Source organism: Hirundo rustica, chromosome 2 (assembly GCF_015227805.2).
Source record: "Hirundo rustica isolate bHirRus1 chromosome 2, bHirRus1.pri.v3, whole genome shotgun sequence".
NCBI classification, from domain to species: Eukaryota; Metazoa; Chordata; class Aves; order Passeriformes; family Hirundinidae; genus Hirundo; species Hirundo rustica.
This window is the reverse complement of record NC_053451.1, coordinates 57,018,848-57,038,932: the sequence shown is the minus strand read 5'-3', so window position 1 is coordinate 57,038,932 and position 20,085 is coordinate 57,018,848. Positions and strand designations below refer to the sequence as shown.

Sequence of the window (20,085 nt, the reverse complement as noted above, 5' to 3'; positions counted from 1 at the left end):
GAACCAACAGCATCTGCAGTTGGTTTTACTTCCACATGGGAGTATTTTCAAAAATATTTCTTATGTATATTTTTGTTTTTCCTCCTCCTAACCCTGAGTTTGTTCAAAGTTTCGCAATATGAATTCAATCCTGTAAAAGTTGAATAGAACCACTTCCAGCATAGTCTTGTAGAAGCCATCTTGAACAGCTCCTGCACTGAAATTACCAAAATCCTTCTGAACAAGATTTATTCTGCATGAAGTAAAGCCAGATGATGAGTCAATCTTAAGAAAAGCTATGTGATTATGGAGAATACTCATAGCACTGGCATTACTGTCATAGCTGTACATATAAAAGCATTGTAAAAATGAGGATAAAAATTGCAAGAGGCATAAAATACTAAAACCCTAAAATTATTCAAGTAGAAATAATGCATTATGATATTAGACAACACAACTTACTTTGCTGCAACTGTTTCCTTCTGGTTTCATTTGGAGTTACCAAGACATATGGGCCGACACTAAAATGAAAGAATATACTCTTATTTTCCCTGTTTACACAAAATCAGGACTAGAAAGAGCTCCTTCATCAGCAAAGTCAGTTTTCTGCTGTTGTAGCAAACAACTTCATATAAAAACTAGAATTTATTCTGATTCAGCTCTTTAGGAATTTTTGGTAAGTATTCTAGAAATACTTGTTATATTTGGAATTGGCAGCAGACAACAAGGCTAATATTTTCAGGAACTTTTAGAATAGCATTAACTGTTCTTATTCAAGTCTTACTCTAGACTGCTGACCTCAAATCTCATACATTTCAAATCACATCACTTCGCTGAATCAAAATGTTCCATGTGGAAGACCACTGTCTACTGGGAAGAGCCCTGGTGCTGGCAGTCCCACCCCTTACCTTGTGGGCACCAAGCACCTTGTGGACTTAAGCAGTCTGCCCAAAAGTTGTCCAAGGAGTGCACAAAGTCACAATGTTTGTGATGGACCCAGATGACTTATTCTCAGCCTGATCCTCAGTTTCTTTGTCAACCTTTCATTTTCAGGCACCAGGAATTCCTTGGGCATATTCATCTTGCTGTCATGCCTAAGGTGTGACTCACTGAATCAGGGCAAGGGACCTGTTTTGCCAGACTTAATTCAAACTGCAGTTGCTGTCTCAAGGAGCTATCAATCTAATGTGACAGCAAAGAGGCAAGACAGGGTTCAGAGTGTATTATGAGACTCGAGGTGATCAAAAGAGTGATGAAAACATGTCAGTTCCACTTGGAAAAGACAAAGGGTTTTATCTCCATGGTGTATTGTGTGAGTAGGAGTTTACACAGCTCCCACTCAGCAAGAGCTGTGCCATGGGGGTGCAGGTTTACCAGAAATGCACTAAGCAGCAGTTGGCCCCACACATCAGAGTCTTGGCAGGGTTATGTATGCATGTGTGGGCACAAATATTTAATCTGGCTTCATTGCATAGAAAGCACAAGGAGAAGAACAGCCAGCAAAGAATAATTAGGGGTAAAGGCTGAGCCTCTTCAGGAAGGGCCACAGGGAATGGCCAGAGGACAAACTAGTAAGCAGAGAGAGAAGCTGGCAATAGAAAAGTAATGAAACAATAAGGCCCAAGACTAAGGCTTAAAAGGGAAATGAAAATCATGCAAAGATATCAAAGTGCCCAAAGCTGCCTGCTGCCGTATCACTGTAATTCAGGGTTTGGTAAGAGAGTATTTATATCCAATTACCTCTTTCTCTTTGAAGACTTATTCTAGGAGGATGTGGATTAATTTATGAGATTAAACTAGTAAAGATAGAGCTGTGAGCTTTAATGGTGCCATTTAATATGATCTTTTCCCTTTCTGCCAGCATACTCTGGTGCCCCCGAGACGGTGAGACTGTCCTGCACGTCTCCACTGAATTCCAGATCCTCAAAGGCAGGAGTGAAGAGAGCAGCAATGCCCCACTGGCATTCACCACACAACTGCAAACATTACTTAAAAGAAGCTCTGACAACACGTCTCGCTTATGGCATAGCATTCCCCATCAGTGATGTTGTTTCAGATTTTTCTCTGTTTGATTGAGTAGTAGCATTTCCAATTTATCCCAAAGTGCCTTTAACAAGCTGCTGCACAATTTATCTGTTTCAAGACTTTTATAGTAGCTTTTGTTTTTGTTTCAGATATTAGGATCATATTTCTCTCAAGTTCATACACAAAAATTATTAAGTACCTCTTAAACTCCCTTCCCTTCCCTTTGGCAGTGATAAAAGTGGCTGAAATTGTGGGTTGCAATGCTACATATCTTCCCCTCTCAAAAATCGATCAGTGCATCTAAGATATCACACTGCTTGACAGCACTAGAGGGCAGAAGAGCTTTTACACCATGTACTTTGATGACTTCAAACAACATTTGTCTGGTTGATTAGTTTTAAGTTATAATCAATTAAAAAAAAAAAAAAAAAAAAAGAAAAAAAAAAAAGGCCTCCACTTGTCTGAACATGTATGAGAAATCACAGTATCAAATCTAGCCCTTTTGCCATGAATCATTTCCTTTATCTCCTTCTGCTTTTTGGCTGGAAGGCTCAGACCCCAGGAGTCCAGGTGGGGTCCACTATTCTGGAACCTGATGGTGGCCTCATCATCTGCACCTTGAAAGGACTGCACAGGAAATAGAGCAAAGATCAATCAGTTTACAAAAGAGGTAGAGGTGACAGTACATTTACCATCTGTTTTCCAGAGAGCAGATTAAAAGTCATTGCATTTAAAACAGTGCTTATTTAAAAGCCAAATTGGTTTCCATTTTACTGAAATAAAGGCAAAGAAAGTAAGAATGCCAAGTCTCCAGTGGGGGAGGGAAGGGGGGAACAGGACACCAACTCTTCTTTGTCTTTTATCTAATGCTTTGTTTTAGTTATTATTAGAAATTATAAGGAAAAAAAGAAGCAGGAGGAACATTATTGATTTTATCTAACTTTTTAATATTTACCTTGGTCTCTGGAAAGATTTGTCAGAGTATGAGTTTGGTTCTGGTATCAGGAATGAGCTTAAGCTGAAGCAGGGCAGGTTTAGGTTAGATACTAGGAAGAAAGTCTTTCTTGTGAAGGTGGTGAGGCACTGGCACAAGTTGCCAGAGATATTGTGTATTCCCCATCCCTGGAGGTGTTTAAGACCAGGCTGGATGGGGTTCTGAATGGCCTGGTCTAGTGGAGGGATTCATGCCCATGGCAGGGGCATTGGAAGTAGATGACCTTTAAGGTCTCTTAAAAAATCATTCCATGATTCTCTGATCGGGGGAAGGAAGAGTAAGTACATGGTAAACTTCTTGTGGGAAAGGTGAAAGTCAGGGTACAAGCTGGTTCCTTGCCTTTTAACCTTACAGAAGATGAGCTGTTGCCTGAGAAACTCCACCTGCCCTACCAATTCTAAAATCTGCACCTAATATCACTTATTTTCTTGCAATTCTTTTTTTGAAGGAAAGAAAGTTAATGCAAAAACCCACCACCAGCTTCGACCTTGTGCTTTTATCCAGTTTGCAGGATATTGTATGTCATTTCTTTGTTCAGGAAAAACCTCTGATCCAGTTAAGCCTATAAAACCCACTACAGCCTGTCAATTTAACATTCCAGTCAGTTTCTGGGTTGCCACAGTAGCCATAAGTCTGGAGCAAATTATCCTACTTACCTGAGGAGCAATTAAGGTAATGTGAAGATTTGAAGCTATCAGTGGTGTGCAGAATTCTGTGCTTTATACCAAAATATGAAGTGCTTCAAAATCCACAGACAGAAAAGATGATAAAGAATTTACCTTTACAGTTTCCCTAATGATGACTTTAATTGTTACATGACTTAAGCCTATCTTTGAGGTAGAGTTTTTATAAATACAAATATAGAAGTCACTGGAAAGGGGAGAAAGAACATCTTACCCCAGTTATAGCTCTTCAAAAAGGAAAAATCATCTTCTGCCTTTATGGATAATATTAATCTTGATGACTGTTTTTTGTTTTATTTTCTCTGCAGAAAATGGGAATGTATTGACTCATTACACAGACTGAACAGATATTAATGAGAGTAAGAAAGTTGTAACCCAATAAGAGAATGTATCTATATTGGAATAATAAAAAAAAGAAGCTCTTATGATGTTTCAAGCAGATACACATAATATACCACAGTTGCGGGACTATAAATACCTATGTAACAATATATCATCGTGGTGTAACTCCAGGCAGTAACTAGGCACCACATGGCTGCTCACTCACTCTGCCCCTCACGGGATGGGAAGGAGAATTAGAAGGTTTAAAGTGAGAAAACTCATGGGCTGCGATGAAGGCAGGTTAATAGGTAAAGCAAAAGCTGCAAACACAAACAAAGCAGGACACAGAATGGATTCACCACTTCCCATGGGCAGGCAGGTGTTCAGCCATCCCCAGGAAAGCAGGGCTCCACCACATGTACTGGTGACTTGGGAAGACAAACTCCATCACTTTGTACATCTTACCCTCCTTCTCCTTCCCCCAGCTATATATGCTGAGCATGAAGCCGTGTGTTATGCGGTACACCTCTGCCATTTGAGGTCAGCTGTCCCACAACTCTCACAACTTCCTGCGCACCCCCAGCCCACTCTCTGGTGGGGTGGGAGGCAGGAAAGGCCGTGCCTCAGTGTCATCCCTGCTCAGCAATAACATAAACATCTCTGTGTCATCAATGCTTTCGGTCACAAATCCAAACTGTAGCAGCTGCTATGAAGAAAATAAGCTCTACTCCAGCCAAAACCAGCACATACAGAGAGAGATATGAAACATTTCAGTAAGGAGAAACAAGCAATACAGCCGTACATAATCAGTAATGATAATTTACACTTTGAGTGATCAGTAACATTAGGAACATCATGTCTGAAAACTTAAATTCTGAATCTTATGTGTGTCTACTTTTCTAACTAGCTCAAGGACACATTTTCAGTGCTTCCAAGGTACTGACCATAGCAACTTTTGTTCTACTTCCTTCCAGGTTTGTATAAAAGAGTTTATTTATAAAATTGAAAAAACACATGAGGACTACTGTTCACTGGTAATAGTTTTTGCAGAGCTGGGCTCTTTGGTTTTTCCTCAAGTCCACTCCAGCCATCTACCACAGGAGAGATTTTCAAATGAAGTGTGAAATGGTTTAAAGAGTTACTAAAGGAATGGGTGTTATAAACTATTTCCAGTTCCACTGGGTTTTATATTGTGGGTGCATTGGTACATGAATGTCACAGAGCTGAAAGCCAAATATCTTGCTTTGCTGGGCAGAGTGCTCTGCTTAACAGACAGGAACTAAGGAGAATGAAGTTGGAGATCAACACAAATGACTAAAGCTTGGGAAGGAGACATGGGCAGATTCAGTCTGAGGAAGGACCTGGGGAAAGATATGACTGAGATACTGCATTAGATAGTATGTTAAGACTGAATTTAAAAGAGAAAAGAGAGTCAAACTGCCAAAGTCAACTCTTGAATTCCCTTCGACGATATACTAACCTGAACTTTGCGTTCCTTTATCAGGAATTGTTTTAAGAGCTGTCAAGTCCACACCACCATGAAGTATTGTTTTCACCAAGGCTCCCATGCCTGATGGAGCATCCATATGCTGCTGAGCAGCACAGAAGCTGCCAAATTAAAGGGCTACAAGATGCCAAATCCCAGCAAGCAGACAACTGTCCTGTAGGTATCCCTATTTTGCAATGCACACACAGCCAGATGCTAACGATAATTGACAGCCACAGTTCTAGACCTCAGCTGAGCAATATGCTCTGAGTCCCAGCAGTGCCATAAACAGAGCTCGAGGAGAGTGTCCAAACCTTGCATGCAGGCCCGGGGCTCTGGCTTTCCATCTTTATCAGTGGCATCATCTTACCAGTTTGCAGCTCAGAAATAAAAGTGATTTACTGGGGCTTAGCATTACACACTGTCTGATTCATCCCCACTGCATGTGTTCTCTTAACACAAGGGGCAGAAAATGAACTACATTAGTAGGAAATGCTTATCACCAAAAATCTACCTCCATGGATTTTGTCCTGTGTTTGCCACAGGCCAGGAATGCACTTAATTACCATAGTTCAAATGATGTCTGGAAGATTATTAAACCAGGGCAACTCACTTCTGTATCTGGTCCCTTTCATTAAGAAGAGACAACATTTTTGCTATTGTGAGGCTTTCAGTCAAAGCAAAGAGTTAAATCCTGAAGAAGTGAACTTGCAAGGGGGAAGAGTGAGAAGGGAAAGAGCAGCAGAGAGCAGCACAGGAGAAAGTAAGAGTCAGAAACCTGCAGGAAAGAAACAGACCTGAGGTTCTGCTGTTACCCACATGCTTTTAGAGAAAATCCTGAAGTTAAAATTTGGTCCAAAGACTAAAACTGAAACTTGGAACTGAATTTCCAACAGTTTAGATGAGGTTCAGACTTAGCAGCTTGTTGTGGTCTTAGCACATCAGAAAGAAGAGCAGGTGCTTCAGCCAGTACTCTGTTTTGGACAATCACATCTTGAATCTCTAAAGATCCGAGGAAATTGCCATCATGAAGGATCAAATCAGGGACTGAAGGGGTAGCTCTTAGCCCACACTTGGCTGAGAGAGCACAGCTCTCTCTCCTCTGAAAACACTAACGTGCTGTTACTCAGACTGTGCTTGCAGTCAGATTACACCACAGGGGCAGAGTTCACTGTGGCAGCGTTGTAGATCAGCATCAGACCCAGCTAAGTCTAGGGAAGTCAGACATGGCCATGCTCATGCTGTCCCCATGTCCTAGAGCAGCTCAGTTCCCCCAGTGCAGCACAGTGTCAGGGATGTAGGGAGCATGCCAGAGCCAGCTGGAGCACCTGGTAATCACTAGCCGTGAGGAGCATGGAGCATCATGCGTGGGCAGGCCAGGCGCTGGGCTTGGCAGCACCGAGTGCTGAGCCGAGCTATCCCCTGCAGAGGCGTGCATGTGTTGCATGTCAGGCCTGCCAGCATGCCTGGAGAGCTCAGCAGGTCAGATGCCATATCACACGAACATTGAGATTTGAGCTGGTGGCATGCTCATCTCTGCTTCCCCCCTTCTTTTCTTTTCAACACTGTATTTCCTCCTCCGCTGTCTCTGCACCAGAGAACTTCTCCTTTCATTGCCCCTGCCCAAACACAGCATCCTCCCATACATTCCTTATTCAGCACCTTGCCACAGTTCCTCATCAAGCTATGCATCAAGAGAACGTGTCAGGGTTTTTGCAGAACAAGCTCTTCCAAAAAAGCCTTCTAATACAGAATTTGAAAGGACTTCCTTCCCTCCCCCAAGCATTATAGGGAACAGCAACTGCCACAATCCAGACTAATACAGTTCTTGTCTTACATAGACCCTGCCACCACTCCTGTGGCTGGAGAAAAGGCTGGCTGCTGACCACTGTGAAGCCAGGCATCTCTGAAGCACTCCACTGGGCTGCAAGCATTAGTACAACAAGCCTGAAAGACAGAGAGTTGGGAGACTTTTCCTGTGCAGCAAGTGAAGAGTTAAACTCTGAACAGATTTTCCATAATTCAAATTACAAATGCAAATTCTTGCACTCCCACCAGTGGCTGGGCAGTGGGCAAAACAAGCATTTTGCTAAAAATCCACCTACAATTTTGTAGATTAACTTCTACTTCTTCTTCTTCTTCTTCTTCTTCTTCTTCTTCTTCCTTCTTCTTCTTCTTCTTCTTCTTCTTCTTCTTCTTCTTCTTCTTCTTCTTATTATTATTATTATTATTATTATTATTATTATTTTAAAGAAATTTCATGAAAGAAAAAAAAAATGGAACTGCTAAGTATAGTCTGTCAGCAATAGGATGAGGGGTCTTGTAACACCATAGATTTATATTTTTTAATTGATTTTTTTTTTTTTTTAACTTGGCATTAAAACTGGAAAATGAAGGAAAGAAAGCTCTGCTAGATTTGGCTCCAGTAGTCAAAAAATACAATTTTTCTTGAGCCAAGCATTCTAGCAAGTTCACTCTCCTTTCAAACAAAATGATGAGGGACTGTTACCAGCTGAGCGGCAATATATCGTCAGGCTTTATTATTTTGAATTTCAGTTTTTAATGGATTTTACCAGAACCAATATTATTCTTGGCAGCTTTAAAGGCACTAAAGGCAGACTGCTGAATGGGGGCAGCAGTTTCTTTTTCAGGCATTAACTATAGTTCACCCTCTAATTTCCCCACTTTCCTCCACCTTTCTTCTGTACAGACTTTTGTTTCTGAATAGGTATGAATGGGGACAATTTGGGAATTGGCTTTCTTCAAGTTAATTTCATGGCACTTAGCAGACAAAATGAAGCCACTTAAATGCAAGCTTATTATTATAAGAGTTTCAAGCTCTTGTCATCCTGGTGACTTTTTTCCCCATGGCCTGAAACCACATTCTACATATAACTGGATGGGGATGTGCAAAATGCAACTTCAATTTTGCATTTGAACAAGTATTTTTCTTAATTACGACCATTTTATCATCACTTCTCACCCTTGATATATCATATAAGGGCTTTTCCAAAGCAAATATAGCCTCTAATACCAGCTGCCCACCTTGTATTTTTAATAGGTCAGTTTAAATTTGAGTACTGAACAGAGACTGCAACATGTTACATCCCACATATATTTCATGTGTCCAATTGAAACAAAGGTCCCCTGACCCAATCCTAAGATGCTCCTGAGATGTTTTCCCACTCCCAGTTTCTCTCACAGCCTGAGACAGAGAGTTTGCACGGAAACAATTCACACAGACCCTTCAAAAGAGACTCCAACTCCTGCTTTACTGGATGCAAAACCATATCCCTGTCTGTTTCCAAAAAATAGCAAGCAGAAGCTGGAATAAGAGACTGCTTGGCACAGAGGTATCCTGCTTGGCCCCCTCATGTTCCCTCTGCTGTGCATATTCCAGAAAGTCTTTCCTAACGTTAGTCTGTGCTTTTTTTCTCCTACCCTGTTACTTCAGCTCTCCAGCTGCTCTTGTTATCCCAGAGTCTGAAAACCTGGACCATTCTGAGGGTGACCCAATATTTTAGTTTTAAAGGTCATATTAAAATGGGTTGGTGGCTACAAAACTGAGCCAGCTTTATTACTGCTAAAATGATATTTTAAACGGAAATCTTTCTTGAAGTGTAACTTGAGAAAATTAACAAAGAAATAATGAATTAAAGTTTGGTTGTTTTTTTTTTTTCCCAAGAATAAAGACCTCCGCTGTTGTGTTTCAGTATTTCAGATGCTATCTTCTCTGTTAATCTGTGTCAGTTAAGGAAATTGCTGTTTAAATGACTTCATTACATTCAAACTGACCAGTAGCATCCTCCTTCTCGAGAGAAGGATGCAAACCCCACACTTGCTCACTTCATTTTTCAAGTATTAGTTTGCCACTCACATTATATGGGTTCTGTTTCAACCTGCCTTTCCCTCATCCCTCTTCTCATTATAACTGAATACTAATGCAGACTTTAATTTGCACATCCAAGATTCAGGAACTAATTCTTTGTTAGAACTTTATGAAGACACAGAAAGAATTTTTTCACATGCAAAAAATACTACTCAGTCTTTGCAGTGGATGCACACCAGCTTTATGTGTGCAAGAATCATGTAAGATGAGAGAGGCAGCAGGGATTTGTGTGATTATATGTGACCTGGCCTTAAATTCTGCAGGGAGCTCTGGCAAACCAACTGATTAATTATCCACCTAACCTCTACCAGGGGGTTTGTATGCCAGACAAAAACTGGGTAAAGGCAGTCATGCCAATGGGAAGACTCCCACTAGCCCTGCTGCCTCCTCCTCCCCCTGAAAAAAACCCAAGAAAACAACAAAATGCACACATCACAGCTACATAAACAAACTGGGGCTCTCCTTGCTCTACCGTGGATACTTGGCACTGTGAGAGCAGGCAAGACAGAGAATTTTTCATATTTGGAAGTGGCAGAAAACAAACAGACTGTAACTAAGGAATTGTCGTTTGCTCTCCTGAAAGTCAGTCATTAAAGCGCTGATGGATTTTAAAGGGACTCAGCTCTTGACAGTCCTTGTATCATTACAACCTAACAGGCAAGCATTTGTGGGTTTCAATAGAAAGCTGCTGATCTCTGCTTGCCTTCAGCTGCCTGCCACCTCCTCCAATGGTGGCTCCACCTTCATCATCCAGAAAGAAGGGAAAGGAAACTGAGACAGTTTGCAGTTTTGCCAGCTGCGCTTTGAAAACCGGACGAAAGAGAAGCAAGCTAAGCAAAATCAGCACATAACAATAATAACAATCTTAGCATTACATGCACTGTTACTGAGAACTCAGAAAAAACACATTTGGGGAAAAAGACTAAACACTTAGCTATGATCATCTAAGCATATTTATATTAAACACCTGTGCATAAAATACACACACGGAGCTTTCAGTTTCTATTCCGTATTATGTCTGCAAGACACAGCTTATGCAAGCTGTCACAGGATTGCCACAGGAACACCAGAGATGGGCTAAGCATAGATTCCAATAAAACACAAAATAAAATCGAGAGCTGAAGCTTTGGTTTCAGTTTTGTCAGCATGAAGTTTCTGGAAGCTGTTCTGTGTCCTTGACTGCTTTCAGAGCAGTGCTGGAATGCAGCCTATAACCACCTCTTAAGCCAAAGTAAGTATTTTTAGACTTTCCAGGATGAAATTTTAGAAGACACAGGAAACAGGAAGCTAGAACCAGATCTGAAATTCCACTTTGAAAGAAGATGCCAAGAAACAGACACCACATCTGCCAATATCCAAGGTACAGACCTGGCCACTGCTATGGCACAGTGTGTAAGCCATGCTATCAAGAAGCCTGCCATAACAACTCGGATCTCACGTAGGAAGCTTCAAGAAGATGATGATGACATGCTGCTTGTGTGCTCATCCACATTTAGGCTCTCTACAAAGTATTTGCACTCTTAAAGGTGTACACCCTGAGTAAGCTGGAGAACAGGTATCCAATACAGATAAATCATCTTAGGTTCCTTGTTACTTACCGCTGTGGTTGCTTTTGTTGGTAGGCTGATGCTTGGCCTCTTTGTTTCTCTTCAGATGCTGTCATCTTCTGAGAGTTTTCACTCTTCTCCATTTCACTGTTGCCATGCCAGGGGTTACCCTGAGAGGAAGATGGAGTATTGGAGGCAGTAGCTGTCATGTATCTGCTGCCTTCCCTCCATCCTCCAACCCCAGACATGGTTTTGCATGTACCTTTCCTTGACAGAAACCAGTATCGCTGCTGCAGCTAGGGAAACACTCAAAATATTGGAGTTAGCACAAATCAGTTTCAATTCCTGGTAAGCTCCTCCCCTTCCTGAACTCTGGACTGGCAGGCATGCCAATACATGTACAGATTTCTGAGGCATCCTGCAGCTGAAGCTCAAGTTTCATCATCTCAATCAAAGCACCCAGGCAGACAGGAGTCACAGGGCGACAGCAAAGCTGATCTGCTCTAATAAACCAGGTGACAAACAGTTTGTGCAGAAGCATGGGGAGGTCTGACATTTTTCTGATATATTTCTGACATATATTTGTAACATATTTCTGATATATTTGTCACCTTTTTTTTTTTTTTTTTTTTTTTTTTTTTTTTTTTTTTTTAAAACCCAGCACTTCCCTGTGACAGAAGGAATAACTCTTGGGGGTATTATGACCCACCCCTGAAGGTGAAGGTAATCCAGGTTCTTATTAATAGCTCTGTTGGGGCAGATTAGAGTGAAAAAATGCTGAATGATCAGTGTTTGCAAATATATGTGCATATATGCATGTGTGTGTGTGTGTGTAGATATATATATATAGATGAACAATTTGGTTGCAATGGAAGGCAGCTATATAGCCTTTTTGGTTGTTACCTGTAGTAATATGGCAATATGAAAGCATAAAGTTATCACTTAAAATGAGCAAGGGGAAAAGAAGGAAGAAAGAGAAAGAAAGGGTGAGAGTAGAAAGATATGTAACTACCATCCCTGGATTTACAATGAGACTTGAGTGTTGCTGTTGGTCAAAGTGGTGATTGAAGGTCTTGATCCATTGGCAGGGAGGTGTGTAAGAGAGGGCAACTTGGCATGGTGAAAAGCACCGTCCTGTCTCCACAAGATCTGCCTCTCATCGGCCTCAAAGCCCAGATCTTAGACTCTGTCAGTCATAAGTTCACCCCCTCTGTCTTATGCAGACCAGAGATTTGCCATTACACACTGTAGTAAATACGATAGACCAAATTCAATAAATCAAAATTTAAAATTCTATTTTGAGACAAAATAACAGTCTCCGATAGCCACAATTAAAAGGTCAGAGTCGAACCCTGGGTTTTGGCACTGGGTGAACACGGTAACACACTCTGTCAGTGTGTCACCCCCCAAGTTCACATTTTTGGTCTGAGGCGGTCGATTTTTATACACTGGTTCGCGGAGAGAAAATTGGGATCCTCAGGCTCCCCCTTCCGAGGCAGCTTCATTAGATATTCATGTTTGGGTTCTGGTGCGGTTGAATGGATTTGCGCTGGAGAACAATGTCGTGATTGCTGCGTCCAGGGACGGTGTAGAGATGTTCATGTCGGGCAGGGATGGATAAGATATCGATCTGATGTAATCATTCGGTCCTCCGGGTTCTCCATCTCCCTTTTCCTTCCTTCTGTGTTCTCCCCTAACGATTCCCGGCAGAAGTTTTCTCGTGTCCCTTTTCGTGTAATTCTTGGCATAGTTTTCTCATGTCCCTCCCGTGCAATCTTTTAGCAAAAGAATTCCTTTTGCCCCTCTCCGTGCTGTTTCAGTCCCAGTTAACCGGTTGTATACTCGATTAGAAATAAAACTTGCAGTTTACAGAGAACGAATTACATATTATAACATTTAACAAGAATTAACTTTAGGACATATATCACACACACCCAAAAACTCATCTCTTTCTTGGTGGTGGCAAACCTGGTCTCAGCAAAGCACCCTGGTACCTTCTCAAATGGGCAATTGTTTTGAGTCATAGTCCAGTCCCTTGAAAGGGGTTTTTCTGGTTTCCATTTTGCATGAGCGTACAAAGAAAGATGAAAGAGAAACTAAAAACTAACCTTTAGATAAATCTTAAGGCAATGGTCTTGAAAAGTTCCAATTTGCCCTTTCAATTCTGCTCAGTCAGAAAACTTCTTTACTTTGACTTTCCTTATTCTACCTGAATAGAGGATGTGAGAAGTGGCTCTATGCAAGATATTTACTATATGTATTATGTTGTATTAATTAGTAATGCTGTATTAATATTTTGATAGTATGGTAAATGTAGTTTTGTGTTTAAAATGTAGGTTTTGTAGTTAAAATAAACATTATTTTTTAAAAGAGGAAGGGGGATACTCGCAAAGAGATAACAGCCACAGAAAAACGTAAATCTTTCAGAGGAAAAGCATTTATTACTTCCTTATCAGAAGAGACCAACTTCTCCTGCCTCGCTCAGCCCTGAAGACGCCATAAAAAAAAGTAGCACTGACCAGAGAGAATTCTTTGTTTGAATGGAATTTATACATCGTGTATGAGATGTATGAATATTCAACAGGCTGTTGCTTTTGAGTTAATCCTCTGTTAATGGGTGTCCTTTGTCAGAGCTTTTTTGCCCAGAAAAGCACCCAGATGTCTGTAACTTTGTTTTTATTGTCTCATATTGTCCTAACCCTAATTGTCCAATTTTTTATTACTCTAATTCTATTACTATTTTTATAACCATTTTATTACTATTAAACTTTTAAAATTTTAAAGCAAGTAATTAGCATTTTTCACAGAGGACAAGTACACAATCCACTTATTAAAAATGGAGGTCCTTTGAGTGATCACATCTAGTATATCTATGGGATCTGTAGGGCTGGGAATAACCAGCAAACTTCTTAGTATCATAAGTAAATAAAAGATGTTTGGCAACTTCTAACCCAAGTGAAAAAGAACTTGCTGAGCTACTCCAGGTTAATGCAGCAGAAGTAAGGAGAGCCAGCTCCACACATGCAGATCTCATCACTCTTTCTCCTCAACTGATCAAGCTACACTAAAAACACACCACTGGCCAGGTCTCCTGACTGCCCAGACCACCAGGTGTTACAGCACTCTCCACACATGCCGGGGAAGGAGTAAAGTAAAATGCCATATGGAAAGCCAGAGGCTGCCTGGTGATTGTAGTGCTCCTTGGGACGCTGCCACTAGCAGCTCACCTCCTAGAGCTTCCATATCCACAAGGATGCATCTCCTAGCAGTGCCCCAAGAAGGCAGCACCAATGGTCTCTCCCTTCCTCCACCCCTCCTAACATGCTCTGCACCAGAGATGATCTTCATTTGTACACAAATCGTTCTGCAGACTTTGGAGTGCAAGGGCAGTGTATTGTAAAGGGATGAACTGGTGCATCACTTCTCTTCACATATATACATTTAATGTACAGAGTGCTGGCAAATGAAGGCAAACATGAAGCTTACTCCCTTCCATAGAGCTGCAGGGTCAATAAAGGAGATGCAGAAGCACTAGAAGTAGCACAGAAATTATAGCAAAGTCATGTCTGAGGACTGAAAAGATTTGTAGGATAGCAGCTGTGCCTACAGACACCCTATCTGGTAAAAATCCAGCTTTGACATCTGGAGTGTTCTTATCCACGCAGATTGATGTCTTAATAACCCATATTTAATTACGAAAATTGATTATAATTAATGTGGCCACTGCTGCTGTGTCTTCAATCCTATAATGTTATATAAAATTCAGATCTAGTGTCATTTTCATGTTGAAATTTAGGAACTTGTGGCTGAAAACAGTAACTGTAGAATCTAAATATTTATATCTATATTGCTCAAAAAAGAGGGATGTCAAATGAACCCAAGCTTGATCACATCTGTTGCTTCCATGCTCATTTATTTCATAGCTCTGTTGTGGACAATCCAAACTAACTCTATCCAGGACAACATCCAGGCCTGGCTCTAAGGACAGTTCATGCCAGACATGAGCCCCAGAAAGTCAGCATAAACAAGGGCACCAGATTTACTCTGTCCACCCGAATCACCTCTTCATCTCTATCCCAGCAATCTCAAACTCACCCCACAGCCTCTCTGGGATACTCCAGTGCATCTTTCATCAGTGCTTCATTTTAATGCTACTTAAACACATTTCATATGCTGCAACCCAGCTCTTACATTGCCTCAGATGCCTTGAGTTGAAATATCCTCAAATAATCAACTTCTAGCATCATGGCAGTACCACCTAAGGCTCTCAGGACTCTTGGAGTCCGGTAAGGACATGCATATTGCCTCCACTAGGATCAACCCAGACACTTAGCTACTTCTAGCCTAGTGGAGGCTGGTCTTGGGCAGAATATATATGAGTCTGTACTAGCTGTATTTAGGAAAAAGGATCAGCCTCCAGACCTGTTTTATTTAGTATCGTAGATATGTAAAATGTCAGAATGCCAATGTATTCAGTCTCCTGAAAACAAACACCATCATACAAACACCACCAAATCTCAACCCTTCCCAACTCCTCCATAAAGATTTTAATTTAGTACTTATATTTTTCTAGACTCACCAAGTACTGGCTGCCAATTCTAGCTGAGGGGCTATATTTATAGTTGTTGCACATCCCTAACTACATCTGAGGATGTGATGCACTGGCCCTTGCTATCAAGTGAGCACTCATACAGCTGGTGGCTCCCTCCCTCCCCACCAGTAGGACAAGGGAGGAAACAGGAGAAGAAGTGAGAAAATTCATTTGTCAAAATAAAGCTTTTATGTCTGTAAAGCTCTGTTGCCTCCAGCTATTAACAACCATTTTTTTTAAATTTTATTTTATTTTGTGGGAGACAGAAAGATAGAAATGATCTTACTTTTGCTTTGAGAAAATTCCTCAGTAGACATGTGAAATATTAAGAATCATCATATTCCTTCCCTCACCTGTGTTTCTCATGAAATTGCAATAATAAACAAAAATAACTTCTGTGGAGGAACATTTTGTACTGAACTTTTATTTCCAACTCTGCAGCACCATGAACTATACCAAAAATGAGAGGTATCAGAGAACTTTTCTCACTCTAAAGGATCTGGGTCAGCCATGTCATCCTTTCTTTAGGAATGTTAGATAGGATAAAACTCTCTATGAAAGAAATAACATTAAAATCCCCATAAAATTAAACCAGTGTAATGTTCCCTATCTTTCCTTTCCTGAAGACAACTGTTCATTCTTCATTATTTCACTGTTGGTTTATGGCGTTTTAAGGTTTTGCATTTTTAAGAGTTTTTTTCCACAACCATAGACATGTTTCATAAAAAGTTAAGATTTTTATTTAATCCAAGGATACTAGAAGCCTGAAGAAAAGCATCAAACTGAAGGACACCTTTGAAAGGACAGCCAGGAAAGGAAAGCTTTTATTCAACCCACTCTCTATTTTTTCTCAGAAGCCAGGAAATGGTATCAGAAGGCCTTGACTGCCGGAGAAATGCTTTTTCTTTTGTTATCAGCACAAAAAAACTTAGTCTAACAGCTGAATATGATGCTCAAGGATTCACATACAAAGCTTGTTTCCCTGGATATTTTGGCTAAGTAGGTATGACACACAGCTGAATATAGCACGGGGCATATTGAGTAATTGACCATTGGGAACATATCTCTATATTTTAAAGCAATGGCAAATTATGGCGAATACCCCTAGAGGAATATCTATAATTAGCAATGCTTATAGAGTTCTTATACCATGATGGCAAAATAAGAATTGAATTTTTAGAGGTGCATTTTACTTTACCAATGTTTTTCTAGCTGAGTACTCTGCCTTGCTTTACAATTATGTTGATGACTTTCTGCAGCATTGATAACACTAATTGTTACAGCTGAGGGTGCTGGAGAAGAGAAATTTCTCTGCTCCCTGGAGAGGAGCTGCAGGAGTAGGGTAACATGTCAACATTTGGCTAAGATTTATTCTTGTTTAGATTGAGGACTGAAATTTGTCAGGTTCAGCAGAAAGAACGCCATTAGCTTTGACAAGTGCGTGTCTGTGGATGTGTTGGGTAATCTATTTAGGAGATGTAAAATGCTGCACACACTTCCCATTTTATTGCAAAAAGCTGAAATTGACGGTGCCTGTCAAAAACTATCATCTTCCACCCTCTAAGAGAAAATTGACCCTTGCTTTCTCTACAATATCCTTTAGCATTACAGCAGGCCCACCTCTCCTTTAGCTAATACTGCTTCAGCAAACAGAAGTGGGGATTGAAAACATAATTAACCTGATGTCCAGAGTTTGCTAGATTGAGGTTCAGTGCCTGAAGATTATTGCTATACTTTAGGAGCACCTCTTTAGCCTGGAGAGTGCTACGCATAACTATTTTGCTATATAAGTAACACTAAATAATAAAGCAGGTCTGTTTTAAAGGTCTGACATTATAAAAACAATCAGGACTACAAATGAATGTTTTATACCATTAAAAATGCCTGCAAAAAAATCTATTGGAAAAGACAAAATTAACTGGTAAACTGCACAAATGATATCTGAAACAAAGATCTCTAAAAGCTATTGCTCCAGCTGTGTGTCTAGAAGGAAAAAGTCCTTGAGAAGTCTTGCAGTATTAAAATAGTATTTGCAGTATTCCTGAATAGATCTTTTTCTTAACAGCTTTTAAAGCATAGATTTACTTATTCACAAAAAATATGTGAGCTTTTTGGCATGTGTACCATCTTCTTCAAGGAATAATTATGCTCCCTGAATTCCTATAGGCCATGATTAGTTCCAGCTTAGGATTTTATGTAGTATTATGTAACACCTTGTGGTACCTAGTCAACCAAAGGTGTCATACAGACAATTATAGTGTCTAGAAAGAACATGACATTCTTTATTGTGTTCTGCTTCCAAATACATTACCTAAAGAAATTAGTAGAACTCCACAGCTCAAGCCTCTTTTTACTTTTATAGGATGTTGTGGTAATTAAACATACAACTGCTTGCAGGAGAATTAATGCTTCCAACTTCTATTCTTGGCTAGGAAGATTTATTCTTCATTCATTTGTATGCACATGACAATTCAGCAAGGCTCAAATACTGACTTTTCCAGTTTTATATGATATGCCTCATGATTTCCTTGATAACTTTCAATTATACTCTCTTCTCTGCCTGACCTCAGAAACTTTAATCTTTAGGATGAAACTTTGGTCCCTGCCATTCTAATTTCACTGATTGGGTGCTACATTTACAGGTTCTTTGGAAATTCTCAGTGGTAAAAATCCCGAACACACAAATGCTCCTTGTTATCAATTTCAGAAGATTTAACCTGGTATCCATTTCTAGACTCTCCTTCATTCCTGACAGAGACTCTTACCAGCACGGATCCTGACTGCAACATGGAATACTGTAGCACAGACTGTTTAGGAAAATAATTTATAGGAAAAGTACGCAGACGATTAACTTCAATGGCATAACAAATCTGGACAACATTGCTACACATTAATAGTGACAATATGCTGTAACATACCGGTGTTTAGGATTGAATTAAACAGTAATGGGCAGATTGTCTCTACCAGCACCATCCTGTGCATAACAGAGCGCACAGCTGTGCCACGCTGAGAAGAGCTTCCGGAAAGAACTGTAACCAAAGACCCAGCTGCTTTCATTCCTCCCCTCCTTGCTTCCAAGGAAAACAAACTACACTGTTTCATTCCTGGCAGAAGATACATTTTCCTCCCGTTGATTATCTGGTTTGCTGGGAGTAATCGATATGCTTCCAGTGGCTCCCTGTCCAGGAAACAGCAGCAGTAGCATGGCTGGGGATATGAAAAAGATGTTTTTAGCATTGTTCTCCATCTCAGAGTGTGTCTGGACATACTTGCGTGGATCCTAGTATGACCCGGTGTCTTTATCAGTCCAATTTTGCTACCCTCTTACAGTGACATAAAATTTTTCCTGAGTTCATAGATTATAATTTCCTTCCAAAGGTGATCAAGCACCTTAGAAGGGCAGATGCTTTTCTGGATTTGATACTTATAAAGGAAGAAGAAGTTGGCTGCTTTGACCAGGAGATAGTAGTGTTTGGGCAAAATAGCAGAATCAAAGCTTTGGATTAATGAGAACAGAATCTGACCTGTTAAGGGGTCTCAGAGATCAGCTTGGAAAACTAAGGAAGAGACCCTAAATTCCAAAACTTTCAATTTGTTGTTTTTTAAGCTGGGTTTGCTAATAAAGAAAGTAGTAAGTGACATACTATTCTGCATCAGTTCTATGCAAATAAATGAATAATAATAAAAAAATATTAGTCGGGGACATTTTTATTGATTCTAAGATAAGTTTTAAGTTTCTAAGAAATCCAATTCCACTGAAGGTTTAAAAAATTAATCATACACTATTGTATTTTATATGTCCAATGAAGAAGTGAAAATGAATGCATTTCTTGATGAATAGATCATCATGCAACTTCCAATGACTTCCGTTCAGTAGAAAGGTAAATTTATATGTCTTTCTAAGGTTAATGAAATGCTGTATGTGGTCAGCTCACCTCAATGGTACTTTAAAAAGATACTTAAGAGATGCTCAGAAGAGCAATCATCGTTTGAAATAGAAGTAAGAAGAGTAATTCTTTTTGTCCAGTCACACGGCTTAGCAACTCGCAGATGATCCAATTCCATCGCCAGCACTAAGAGCAGGAGGGAAGGAAAAGCAGCACAAGGGAAGAGCTGCTTCACTGCTGTACGGACACGGGGCTGAGCATTTTACTGATTGTGGTACGGGACGAAAGGCCATGGACAACTTCTGCACAGCGAGGCATCAGATGAGGAGCACTTCCAGAAGGGTGAACTGTGATCCAAAGCCGCAGCATCTGCAGGGAATCAAAGTATAAACACAGTGAAACATGTACAGACACCAAATGAGGTGCAAGCATGTGATTTTTAAAATGTATTTTTAGTGTTGTTGCGTTTTTTTCCCCAGATTAGTTACGCGTTATCCTTTCCTTAACATATGTTCCCCCCCCACACCTTTCTAAAATCCTGTATCCTGAAGATGAGCATGAATAATCTCCGTGTGGCCTGAATGTTTTTCCCTCTCCTGATCCTATTTGTTAATGCATTAATTATCCTTAATGTCTGCATTTATTATCCCTTATCGCTCCGTTTCCCGCTTCTCCCGGGTTGC

The 20,085-nt window shown here is 40.3% G+C and overlaps 1 protein-coding gene and 1 long non-coding RNA gene across 5 annotated transcripts in view; both read right to left on the bottom strand.

The window, feature by feature from the left end:
• Positions 1–11,191, bottom strand: part of EPSTI1 (epithelial stromal interaction 1) — a 49,749-nt gene extending 38,558 nt beyond the window's left edge. For all 4 annotated transcript variants that reach the window (XR_005699501.2, XM_040056100.2, XM_040056101.2 and 1 more), the window contains exons 1-2: positions 10,976–11,191; positions 442–500 (exon numbers count right to left, since the gene is read on the bottom strand). Coding sequence is in view for 3 of the 4 variants with exons in the window: in XM_040056100.2 (XP_039912034.1) it covers positions 442–500; positions 10,976–11,172 (256 nt within the window). In the remaining variant the exon portion in view is untranslated. The remainder of the gene's footprint in view (positions 1–441; positions 501–10,975) is intronic.
• A 6,443-nt stretch (positions 11,192–17,634) lies between these two features.
• On the bottom strand, positions 17,635–20,063 carry LOC120747667 (uncharacterized). Its single transcript, XR_005699156.2, has 3 exons — positions 19,929–20,063; positions 19,451–19,771; positions 17,635–18,722 (listed from the first exon to the last, which is right to left on the bottom strand). It is a non-coding gene; the product is annotated as an uncharacterized LOC120747667 (long non-coding RNA).
• Between the last annotated feature and the right edge of the window lie 22 nt (positions 20,064–20,085).